The sequence below is a fragment of the Aethalodelphis obliquidens genome, unplaced genomic scaffold (assembly GCF_003676395.1).
Source record: "Aethalodelphis obliquidens isolate GAN/ISIS:26980383/991018 unplaced genomic scaffold, ASM367639v1 scaffold28, whole genome shotgun sequence".
In the NCBI taxonomy this organism is placed as follows: domain Eukaryota; kingdom Metazoa; phylum Chordata; class Mammalia; order Artiodactyla; family Delphinidae; genus Aethalodelphis; species Aethalodelphis obliquidens.
Genome location: NW_020837972.1, coordinates 16,064,518 through 16,076,578, shown reverse-complemented (window position 1 = coordinate 16,076,578; position 12,061 = coordinate 16,064,518). Strand labels below are relative to the sequence as shown.

At 38.0% G+C, this 12,061-nt stretch overlaps 1 protein-coding gene across 7 annotated transcripts in view; it reads left to right on the top strand.

Annotated features, from left to right (window-relative positions):
• Positions 1–12,061, top strand: part of IFT81 (intraflagellar transport 81) — a 142,800-nt gene that overhangs the window by 114,771 nt on the left and 15,968 nt on the right. For all 7 annotated transcript variants that reach the window (XM_027124805.1, XM_027124807.1, XM_027124806.1 and 4 more), the window contains 2 exons: positions 1,772–1,900; positions 2,984–3,073. In XM_027124805.1, coding sequence (XP_026980606.1) covers positions 1,772–1,900; positions 2,984–3,073 — 219 coding nt within the window. The remainder of the gene's footprint in view (positions 1–1,771; positions 1,901–2,983; positions 3,074–12,061) is intronic.

The following is a 12,061-nucleotide window of genomic DNA, read 5'->3' as shown; positions in this document are numbered from 1 at the left end:
TCATGCTTCTTGAACACCAACAACACTGTACCAGCTAGTATGTTCCTGTGATAGTTCAGGTCCTCCAAGAAGCATACGCCCAGATTGGATTAGATGTATAAGAGATTTATTGGAGGAAGCCTTTGTGAAGGGTAAAGGGAATTGAGCAGCAGGCGGCAGGGAAAGCCTTTAGGCTCTAAATGCCTTTAGGCTGTTCTGTGAAGGAAGAAGAAGGAAGGAGGATTGGAGAGGAAGAGCCTTAGGGTGTAAGCACAGTTTTAAGGACATTTTGGTTGGGATGATGGGGAGTTCCTGAGCCAGTCACCAATTAGAGGAGTTCCCTGTCAGGCAGGAATGGGTCAGCCTCTGGCTGGGAACAGCCTGGGGGAAGCATGGCCTTGGTGTGAACGTGATGGTGGATCCAGAGGGGCAGCAGTTATGGCTGTCAGTCAACTTTGTTCCTCTCAGCAAACTCTCTTGAAGGAGATTCAAGCCTTTCATTGTCATGCCCACCATAATCCCTTCCACCTATATTCTGCCCTAGTTCACCAGTCTTAGCAATTGTACTGCTATAACATGCCTAGGACTAACGATACTCTGCTTGCCCCCAGTGATAGGGCTCTCAGTTCCATTCACCTAGGGAGTGATCCTACCTTAGAAGCCCATCCTTGTAGTTTGGTCAGGTTCTCTAGAAGCAGAACCTGAAACAAGATTTCTTATTCCTCCTCATATGAATAATTCAGTGAGTGCTCTTAGGAAAAAAGATGAAGCAAGAGGAAAAAGTGGATTCAGTTGGAGTCCAATTTCATTCTGATTGCATAAGGAGCTCTGGAGCATAAATTGCATCACAGAGTTGGTCTCATCTTTAGGCAAGAGGGCTACCCCTTTGGACCCCTGTGTCAGTCAGTAATTTGCTATGGACCCTCTTACTACCACCCAAGAAGTGGTGTGATATAGTTCCTGTTAAACCAGGGGTACACTTTGAAGAAGGGACAGCTGTAGACTGTCATCAAAATACCAATTCTCACAACAGCTATGGGATGGGTACCCTGACACAATAAACAGATCAGGGCAGAGCACCCACTGTATCCACTGAAAATATCCTGAGATTAGTCCATACAGATTCATTTTAGTTATCTTCCTATTGGCAGTGTTTGACATAGTTCATAACTCCCTCTTCCTGTAAAATTTTTCTTTACTTGTCTTCTAGCACACTGCACTCTCCTTGTTTTTCCCTTACTAACACTCCTGTTCCTACTCCATGGTGGATTTCTTCTCATTTCTCCAAAGCCTAGGTGTTGGAGTTCCCCAGGCTTAGGCCTTGGATCTCTTCTCTACCCTCACTCCCTTGGTGATCTTATTCTCTTATGGCTTTAAAGATATTGTCTATGCAGACAACTCACAAATTTGTATCTCCAGTTGCTTCTCAAATTTCAGTCTTGTATATGCAACATCTTGAACTCTCTTGGATTTCTGCTAGAGATTTCAGATTTGTAACATGTCCAAAACTAAACTTCTGATCTTTACTACTCCCTCACCTGTTCCTCCCAAGTCCTCCTCATCTCAACAAATGGGCGCTCCATCCTCTCAGTTCTTCAGTATAAGTTTATAACGTATAAAGGAACGTAATTATTGTTGAAGTCAATAAAGATTGTTTTTTAGGATTTAAACTACTTTATTTGCGACTTTATTGTTACCTATTAAATCTATATACTTATTATGGAATCATCAAGGTTTTGACACCCATTTTGTGGACCCCATTTTTTACACCTATTTTATTCTTTACTTTTAGCAAACTATTGAGGAGAAAAAGGGTATATCTGGATATAGTTACACCCAAGAAGAGCTAGAAAGAGTATCCGCCCTGAAGAGTGAAGTTGATGAAGTGAAAGGACGAACACTGGATGACATGTCTGAAATGGTGATTACACAGGCTTTGTTTGTTTATTTGTTTTATGGTCTACCTCTGAGGCAGATATTTTGTGTTCTGTTTTCAGTGAAGCATTCAAATTTTCATTTCTGCACAATGTTTTCTTTACATTCTTTCACCTTTTTCCATTCTAATGAGGTTGTAAAGAGGTTGTTCAATTTTGTGGTTTTTGAAGTGTGTAAAAGTTACATAGCATTGGGAATTACCTGGCAGTCTAGTGGCTAGGACTCTGTGCTTCCATTGCAGGAGGCTCGGGTTCGGTCCCTGGTCAGGGAACTAAGATCCCGCATGCTGCACAGCTCAGCCAAAAAAAAAAGTTACGTGGTATTAAAGAAATATTTAAGATAAAAAACAAGTTTCCCCAAATCATGCTACTTAAATTAATACAATTATTTCATTTTTGTGTATGTCCTTAGTATCTTTCTGTATTCAGGACTGCTATTCAGCCAGAATGCACGGATACAGCTTCATCAGGCATTAAAATGTTGAAATCTTTCACTACTTATTGGTAAATAGCTGCTGCCCCAAACTCTCAGAGTACCCACCTCCACCTGTCTTGTCCACATTGGTCCCAGAACCCTCTGGATTTCACCACATTCTAACTCCTATAAAGATGAACATTTAGTACAGCAGAGGCCTCCAAGACCCTGTTCATCTCTATGGCTGGTGTCCATTCTGATTGGTCATTACTTATGCCTTTTGGGTTATTAATTATCTTGAATATCACTTCGTCTATGTTTATGTGTATTTTATATAACCTACATAATTGTATACTTTTTACATAATACAAAGCTGTATAAAGGCAACTTTGTAATTTGTTTTAGTTATTCAGTGCTAGATTGTAAATATTTTCCCATAATGGTTTGCAGTTTTAATAATTGACATTTTGAAGAGTTAAATGATATTCCTTCTTATTGAGGAATCAGTACTTACTAAATGACTTCCCCATTGTTTGACATTGAAGTAATTTATAGTTTTTTTCACTCATATATAACACTTCAATAAATACCTTTATGGTATTTTTGTTCTTTTGAGTTCTTTTCTTAGATGTCATATATTTTGTTTAAATGACAGGTGAAAAAACTAAATTCTCTGGTATCTGAAAAGAAATCAGCTCTAGCTCCAGTTATAAAAGAACTACGACAATTGCGTCAGAAATGTCAAGTAAGTGAATTTAATTTTGTGATACTTTTTTTTTAACATCTTTATTGGAGTATAATTGCTTTACAATGGTGTGTTAGTTTCTACTTTATAACAAAGTGAATCAGCTATACATATATCCCCATATCTCCTCCCTCTTGCATCTCCCTCCCACCCTCCCTGTCCCACCCCCCTAGGTGGTAATTTTGTGATACTTTTAATACTCTCTCTTGTTCAGCTGTATTAGTTAGAATCCCAAATATTTTACTTGGGTAATTTCTGGAAATAAATTATTATTTTTTATATGATTCTGCAGAAGAGAATAATAATGTGACCTACAACAGTTTTTGTTTAATTTATGCTGTTTGTTTTGTCATAAATTTTGGGCGGGGGCAGGGGAGAGAAGGAGAGGAAGGAGTTTAAGCTAAAATCACAAGTGCAGCCAAATGAGATTTTTGCTTTAAATCATACTCATGTCAGAGTTATGAAGTCACATTCTTCTGTGGCCAGGTAAAAGTTCAGAGTCTGCCAACGAGTGGTGACAAATTAATGTTAGATTAATGAACTTGCTTTGCTAGGGAGCAGGATGGGGGGGCAAACCATGATGGCTTATGATTAAGTGATGAAATACAGTTACTTGGAAGCTAATTCCAGGCACTGCTTTAAAGATAAACTGTGAGAAGGTAAATGCCCTCCACAAATCCAGATAAGGTGGCCTTCGCCGTTTGTCCTTAACAATTGTTATTTTATCGTTCTCCACGTAGTAATTTTAGGTTTGAATGTGAGCTGTACTGCATGTGCCTAAGGATGGAACTATAAAACTCTTCATGAATGCCATCTATCAGAGTTAGAGAAGCAGAGTGAGAAATCACATGGACTTTGAAATCAGATGGATATTGTTTCCTTTTTTATAGAAAATGCCATGGAGTCTGAGACAGGTTGAGTGACTTATCCAAAGAGAGAAGTAGGAAGTGAGAGAGTTGGGGCTTGACTCTAGCATCTCTAGCATCTTATTTTAAATCTCCTGCTTATTTCATTATACACTCCTGCTGCCACGAAAGAAATGGAAGAGACAAGTCCCTGTTCTCTGGGGTTCATACTGTCATAGGTGAGAGGGAACAAACACATGAGGAAATTAGGAAAAATAAAAGATAACCCAACCTAAGAACAATATAGAAAAAATATAATCAGCATCATATACTTAACTGATAAGGAAAAGGGAAGGAAATGAAGGAAATGAGGAAATGAAATGATTGTCAGGAAAGGAAGATTTCAGAATGGAGATTTTTTTTTTTTTTTTCATTAGTTTTTTTTTGCGGTTCGCTGGCCTCTCACTGTTGTGGCCTCTCCCATTGCGGAGCACAGGCTCCAGACGCGCAGGCTCAGCGGCCATGGCTCACGGGCCCAGCTGCTTCGCGGCATGAGGGATCTTCCCGGACCAGGGAATGAACACGCGTCCCCTGCATCGGCAGGCGGACTCTCAACCACTGCGCCACCAGGGAAGCCCCCAGAAAGGAGATTTTTGAGCAGGGTTTTCAGATTGAGGACATCAAGGATTGTTTTCATGGGTTCGTTCTAAAGAATTGATTTTCTTAATGCTTTTCTTGAGTCAGCAACTTACAGACAAAAGGGAACACTTATATGTATTTCTGGTGATGGTAAAATTTCTCCCTAATGGTAAAAGTAAAATATATAATAAAATAAAATATAGTAAAATAAATCTGTTTGTAAATACAGGCATACTTCATTTTATTACATTTTTTACAAATTAAAGGTTTGTAGCAACCCTGTGTCAAGTAAGTCTGTCAGTGCCATTTTTCCAACAACATTTGCTTACTTCGTGTCTCTGTGTCACGTTTTGGTAACTCTTGCAATATTTCAAACTTTTTCTTTATTATATATTTGTTATGGTAATCTGTGCTCAGTGATCTTTGATGTTACTATTGCAAAACGATTGACTTGCTGAAGACTCAGATGGTGGTTAGCATTTTTTAGCAATAAAGTATTTTAAAATATATACATTTTTAGACATAATGCTATTACACACTTAATAGACTACAGTATAGTGTAAACATAAGTTTTATATGTACTGGGAAACCAAAAAATTCATGTGATTCGCTTTATTGCAATATTCACTTTTTTGCAGTGGTCTGGGGCAGAACCCACAATATCTCTAAGGTATGCCTGTAGTTCTTTTATTAAGTCCATTTACATTTTAAATGAGGAGTTTTATTGAAAGGATATTTAGAACATTAAAGGAAATATGCTGTTTTGGAAATCCAAGGATCAGAACTATAGTCTCTCTGGAGCAGGTAGAGGTACTATACTTCTCTGCCGAGCATTTTGGCTCAGGGAAGCTTCAGGAACCTTAGCAGGAGCTTGTGGATAATGATGATGAATGTGATAGTAATAGCATTTATCAAGTGCTTTCTGTGTGCCAGGCACTGTTACATTACTCATTCAGGCCTCGTAACCACCCAGTTAGATAAACCACCCTTTACACAGATGAGCAAATAAAGGTACAGAGGGGTAAAGGACTTGCCCAAGGTTACACAGCTGGTAAATGGCAGAGCCAAGTTCTTCATACTCATACTACACCAATAACATGGCTCAGTGAATCACTCTGTATTGGCTTCTCACTGTGCCTGCCACCAGCTGTGTGTCTGCCTATGTTTCTTTTCTCCATCTTTTAGTTTCTCCCCATTCTTTGGATTGGCATACTTGTAACCTTAGCTCGCTTATGGCTCCTCATTGTTCATATCTCACACTGTAGCCTTTCTCTCTACATATATGTTGACGTTTTCACTATAACTGCCCTGTTTTCTCTGCCTTTTCTAATTTAAACTCCTGGTGCAGCTCCTCTCTTTTGGGGGCAGTTTTCCACACCAGACTACCTCAGAGATTACTGGCTATCCTTGGGTCAGACCGAGGATCCATCCTTGGTGTAACCAGCTATGCTTGTGGGTAAGGATCAGAAGAAAGGAGGGTGATATGGTACTAAATATGGCTGCCTAGAGAATTTTCCTTCTGGAGAGGCTATGGGTACTTTGGGTACTTTACTTCAGGGGTCCCCAACCCCTGGGCTGTGGACTGGTACTGGTCTGTGGCCTGTTAGGAACCGGGCCACAGAGAAGGAGGTGAGCAGCAGGCAGGCGAATGAAGCTTCATCTGCCGCGCCCTATTGCTCCCCATCGCTGGCATTACTGCCTGAACCATCCCCCACCCTGCCCTGGTCCGTGGTAAAATTGTCTTCCTCAAAACTGGTCCCTGGTGCCCAAAAGGTTGGGGACTGCTGTTTAACATCTTTACTACACCACCCATTATCCTATTATTAACAGCTGAACAGTGTTCATCTTTGCATTTTATCCTTGTCCTCTTATATATACTTTTTCTACATGGTTGGAATGGTAGTATACATTGCGTTTAATTACTTTAAGGTTCTATTCAGCTAATATATTTCCCTTGTTTGCCATAGTCTTTATAATTATTCTTTTCAACAAATAAAAGTGACATCAAGTGCCTTTCGATAGCCTAAGTTAGAGGGAATGAGGTCCCAAACTAGTGTTGGTGGAAGGAATGGACAAGAAGGAATAGATCTGAATGGTATATGGAAGAACACTAATTACAGACAAGGGAACAAGAGATAGCAAGATAATTTTGAGGTTTGAAACCACTAACAGTGCAGATTAGGGATGAGGAAGAGCTAGTTTTGGTGGTAGCAGTGGACGAAGAAGAGGAGAAATAATGAATTTCTTATAGACACTTCAAAGTTAATATCCAGCAAGAGTTCAGGAGAAGATATCGGGGCTCAAGTTGAAGTGTGTAATCATCTGCCTAGATGTGATGTTTGATCATAGCTCAGGAGAAGATGCAGTTACCTAAAAGAGCATGGAGTAAGACTAGATGAAGTCTGAGAAGACTTCAGGAAAGACCCTCTTGGGTTTTGGTTTAATACTATATGATGCAAATGAAATTACTTCGTGTACTTAGAGTTTATTTTTGTTTTTTGTGTTTGGGGTTCTTTTTTGCCACAACACACAGCTTGTGGGATCTTAGCTCCCTGACCCTGGGTGGACCCTCAGCAGTGAAAGCATGGAGTCCTAACCACTGGACCACCAGGGAATTCTCTATTTTGGGAGTTAAAAAAAATTTGCTATTAAGGTCCTTACAGTAATATCTACCAGAGTTGTGAGTGTCTGATTTATAGAACCACGTTTAGGACAATGTAGTTGTTCAATAAACATTTGTTGACTTTATTAACAGAACATATTTAAAAGTATTTTAAAAATCAAGTATAAATATAAGTGGCAAGAATCTTCTAGAGCTAGAAGCAGACCTCTACAGAATTATATAAATAATTATTATTGAGCCCTCACAGTGTTCTCTTAATGCTTTCTCATTCATGCATTTAATATTCACAACTATAAAATATTTTCAGATTGTTCTTAGATAAGGAAATTGAAGCTTAGAGAAGTCAAATAACTTATTTAAGATGACTTAAGTGTTGGCACAAGAACTCAAACTGCAGTCTCTGTGAGTTCAAAGCCCTCTTCCTCTATATTGTGCCATTCTGCTTCACACTTGTTAATTCTTTTGAAATATATTGATAATTTATTAGTTCAGTAAAAGAACCATTTAATGTATGAAACTAAAGTGTGCCATCTGTCAGTCTTGGGCCATTTAGTGCATATGTCACATAGATTTAGGATAAGCTTTATCCTAAATGTCAGCAGGTGAAAAGCAAAGGGTACCAATTGTGCTAATTACAGGGAGACAATATGGATAGAATGATTTAAGAACATGGGCTAGAGAATCAGGCAGACCCTAGATAACCTTGGGTAGATGACTTCATCTCTATAAACTTCAGTTTCCTCACCTGTAAACTACTCCCTTCTTAATAGGGTGGTTGTAAAATTAAATAACACATATAAGGTACTTTGCAACAGCAATGACTAATACATAAGGACCTTTAAAAAAGGTAGTTATCATTATAACTATTAAAAAATGGTTTTAAAGGAAGGAATACTATTGCTTTTCAACTAAATTGTTTTCTAAGTAAAATCATATACCAGATCTTTAATTCTGCAAAGTCATTTATTATAGGGACTTCCCTCGTGGTGCAGTGGTTAGGAATCTGCCTGCCAATGCAGGGGACAGGGGTTCGAGCCCTGGTCCGGGGAGATTCCCACATGCCACAGAGCAACTAAGCCCGTGCACCACAACTACTGAGCCAGTGCTCTAGAGCCTGTGAGCCACACTACTGAGCCCACGTGCCACAACTACTGAAGCCCACACACCTAGAGCCCGTGCTCCACAACAAAAGAAGCCACAGCAATGAGAAGCCTGCGCACCGCAACAGAGTAGCCCCTGCTCGCTGCAACTAGAGAAAGACCGCGTGCAGCAACGAAGACCCAACGCAGCCAAAAATAAATAAAAAATAAATAAATAAATTAGAAAAAAGTCATTTATTATAATAATGTAACCAGAACCTGCAGTTCATTTTTATACAATTTAACTAGGTTTCTCTGTATGTCAAGTACTTCCTGCCTCTTCCATTACAAAGAAATATAGCTGTCTCACTACTATTCTCAAATAATACAACTCTCCAGTTCTTAACACATTCATCAAGTCAAGGGGTGCCTAGGTCCTCTAAGCATTTTCATCTCTGTCTTCTGCCATGTTGAAAAGTAATGGGTACCGAGTTTCAGTTTTAGAAGATGAAAAGAGTTCTGGAGATGGATGGTGGTGATGGTTGCACAGCAGTGTGAAGGTACTTAATGCCACTGAACTGCACACTTAAAAATGGTTTAAGTAATAATTTTTATTTTATGTATATTTTACCATAATTTAAAAAATCTAAGAGTATAGAACTTGCCCACATTTTCATTAACTTTTTAGTTTTTTTCAATGTTTGAATTCAGTGCAGTTGGTGAGTCCTTGATGCTCATTTTGCTTAGCTCCATGTGTTAATCTCCCACATCCATGTATAGTTCTTTTTTTTTTCGCTGCATTGGGTCTTCGTTGCTGTGCACGGGCTTTCTCTAGTTGCGCCGAGCCGGGGCTACTCTTCATTGCGGTGCGTGGGCTTTTCATTGCAGTGGCTTCTCTTGTTGGGGAGCACAGGATCTAGGCGCGCAGGCTTCAGTAGTTGTGGAGCGTGGGCTCAGTAGTTGTGACTTGCGGGCTCTAGAGCGCAGGCTCGGTAGTTGTGGTGCACGGGCTTAGTTGCTCCGCGGCACGTGGCATCTTCCCGGACCACGGATCGAACCCATGTCCCCTGCATTGGCAGGCAGATTCCTAACCACTGCACCACCAGGGAAGTCCCTATAGTTCTATTTTTACCCAGAAAACTTTTGTAATAAAAAGTATACTGAAAAAACAAGCTGCTTCATTGACTTTAAGCTGTTGCCAAATATTAACTGAAATTCATAATTGTTCTCCGCTTTGAATAGTGTTTATTTTTAACTTGTGTAAGTATATTTAACACTCAAAACTACACAGATGTATTATCCTATTGTTAAAGTGCAGGAGTTCTTAAAAATACTTTATACTTCTTGCTTTCATGGACAACTCTCAAATATTTAGGAAATTTTATAGTGAAGTGTTAGTACATTTCCATTCTTTTTATTTGCATTTTGTTATAAATTTGAATATTCATAACTGTTTGAAAATTGTTTGAAAATCTCAAGACTTTGAAAATCACAACTTATATTTATCTAAATCTTTTATCTAGAGTTAGATAGCATCTTGAAAATCTTCATGTTTGTTTTTTTAGATGCCGTTCCATAAATTATAAATTTATATGTAATTAATGACATAATACATATAATTGCTAATATATGGGAAAAAGCTAAAATACTTGTTTTAGAGTATATATACAATGTGGTAATTATTGATTTCACTGAAATATTTCTTGTTGATTGCTTTTTCTTATAGAAGTAAAACCATGCTCTTGGCCAGAATTCAAACTGTAAGGAATTGGTTAAGGGAAAGAATAGAAATTATTTCTCTCTCTACACTCCACCCCTAGCATACTTCCCAGAAATAATAACTGATAACAGTTCCTTATATATTTTCCAGAAATTTTCTGAAAATTCATGAATGGATAATTATTTATTGGCTACCTGAAGTTTGATCTCCACACCTTTGTTCTTACTCTCTAAAAAAAACAAAAGCTTTTTTTTTGGTGGGGTGCCAGAAGTCAACTCTGACTGATACTAATGTTTGCTTCCTCTTGTTTGCATTTGCCTGCTATACTTTTGCCCATCTTTTGCTTTCAGCTTTTAAAAATTTACCTTGTTTTAGGTGTGTCTCTGAATAGATCTTGAACTGTGTTTTGTGTTGTGACATAATCTGAAAGGTTTATTTTAATAAATAAGTTTAGCCAGTTCATATTTATTGATATGTAGACATATTTGGTCTTTGTGCATTTTATGTTTTGCTTCTGACTTTAAATCCTATAAAAATAAATTCCTCTGTTCATTCTCTGTGTCTGTGTCTCTCTCTCATATTTTCTGGCTCTGGTTTTGCTCTACTGGTTATATCTGTAATGCCACCATTAATCATCCATTTCTGTTGATAGTATGTATTAATCCCCACTATGAGTAGTGATGAAATTGGTATTTTTCCTCTAACTTCTCCTTCCCTTTGCTTTAGCACCTAATTTTGGTCATTTGTATTGTCTTTCTTACTGTTTGCCTTTATACTTGTAATATGCTTATACTATGACTTGATTCATCAGGTTTAAATTATATCTTTTGACATTCCCCCATCCATCCCCAGCAATTAAAAATTGAGGAAGCTGGCTTATTCATTCTACCTTCCACCTTCTTTTCCCCTTCCCCTCCCTGCAGGTTTTATGGTATCGTGTCTACACTGTCAGGGCATATAACATTTATGTTCTGTTCTATTACCCTAGTTCCCACTTTTGTCTTTAGTATTATACCTGTACTTGTCAGATTCAGTGCTCATTAACAATCCTCTCACTGCCCATTTTCCTACTTTTTATTGTCTCTCATTTGTTTTCTAGTAGAGTCCTCAAAGCTTAGTAGAGCAATATTACCTGATGAGTTCTTGCAAATCTAGAATTTGTTGCCTTAAATATTTCAACAACTGCTTGATTGAGCATAAAAGCCCTTACATCATGCTTTCTTTCCTTGAGGATTTTTAAAGTGTAGCTCCACAGTCTTTGAGAGTTAAGTGTGGCCATGGAGAGAGCTGAGGCCAACATAATTTTTTTAGTGACCTGATCCGGAAAAGAATGTATTTTCCAGTTGTTGAGTGCTGGGTTCTCCATGTGTTTGTCAGATCAAGCTTCTTAAATGTGTTGTTCAAAACTTCCTGGTGAATGGGGACTTGTGGTGTAATGAGTATAGAGTTTCAGTTTTGCAAGGTGAAAAGAGTTCTGGAGATTGGTTGCACAATAACGTGAATGTTTTTAATACAGCTGAACTGTAGCCTTAAAAATGGTTAAAATGGTAAATTTTATGTGTATTTTACCACAATTTAAAGATTCCTGGTTTTTTAAAAAAACACTTAAAATTATTCATTTTATCATTATTTTATGACTCTTTATTCCTTGCAGTGCTTTTTGTCTAGGAGCCTTATTTTGTCTGCTGTTAACGTAAGTGTGGCAGCTTTCTTAGGATTAGTGTTGCTTGGTATGTCTTTTTATTTGTTCACTTTCAGCTTTCTACGTCCTTATTTTTGTCCTATGTAAGTCTCATAAATAGCATATAGTTGGATTTTGTGTGGATATAGTTTCTTACATCCAGTTTGAGAATCTTTTTTTAAGAAAATTTTTATTGGAGTATAGTTGCTTTACAGTGTGAGAATCTGTCTTTTAATTGGTGAGTTTAGTCCCATTTACTCTTATTATTGATACATTGGAATTTATTTCTATTTTGTACATCCTATGTACTGTGCTTTTCTATGTTTCTTTTCCTCTTTCTGCCCTCCGTTGCACCAATCCTGTTTTCTTTATATTCTTTTTTCCCTTTATTTCCCTTTCTA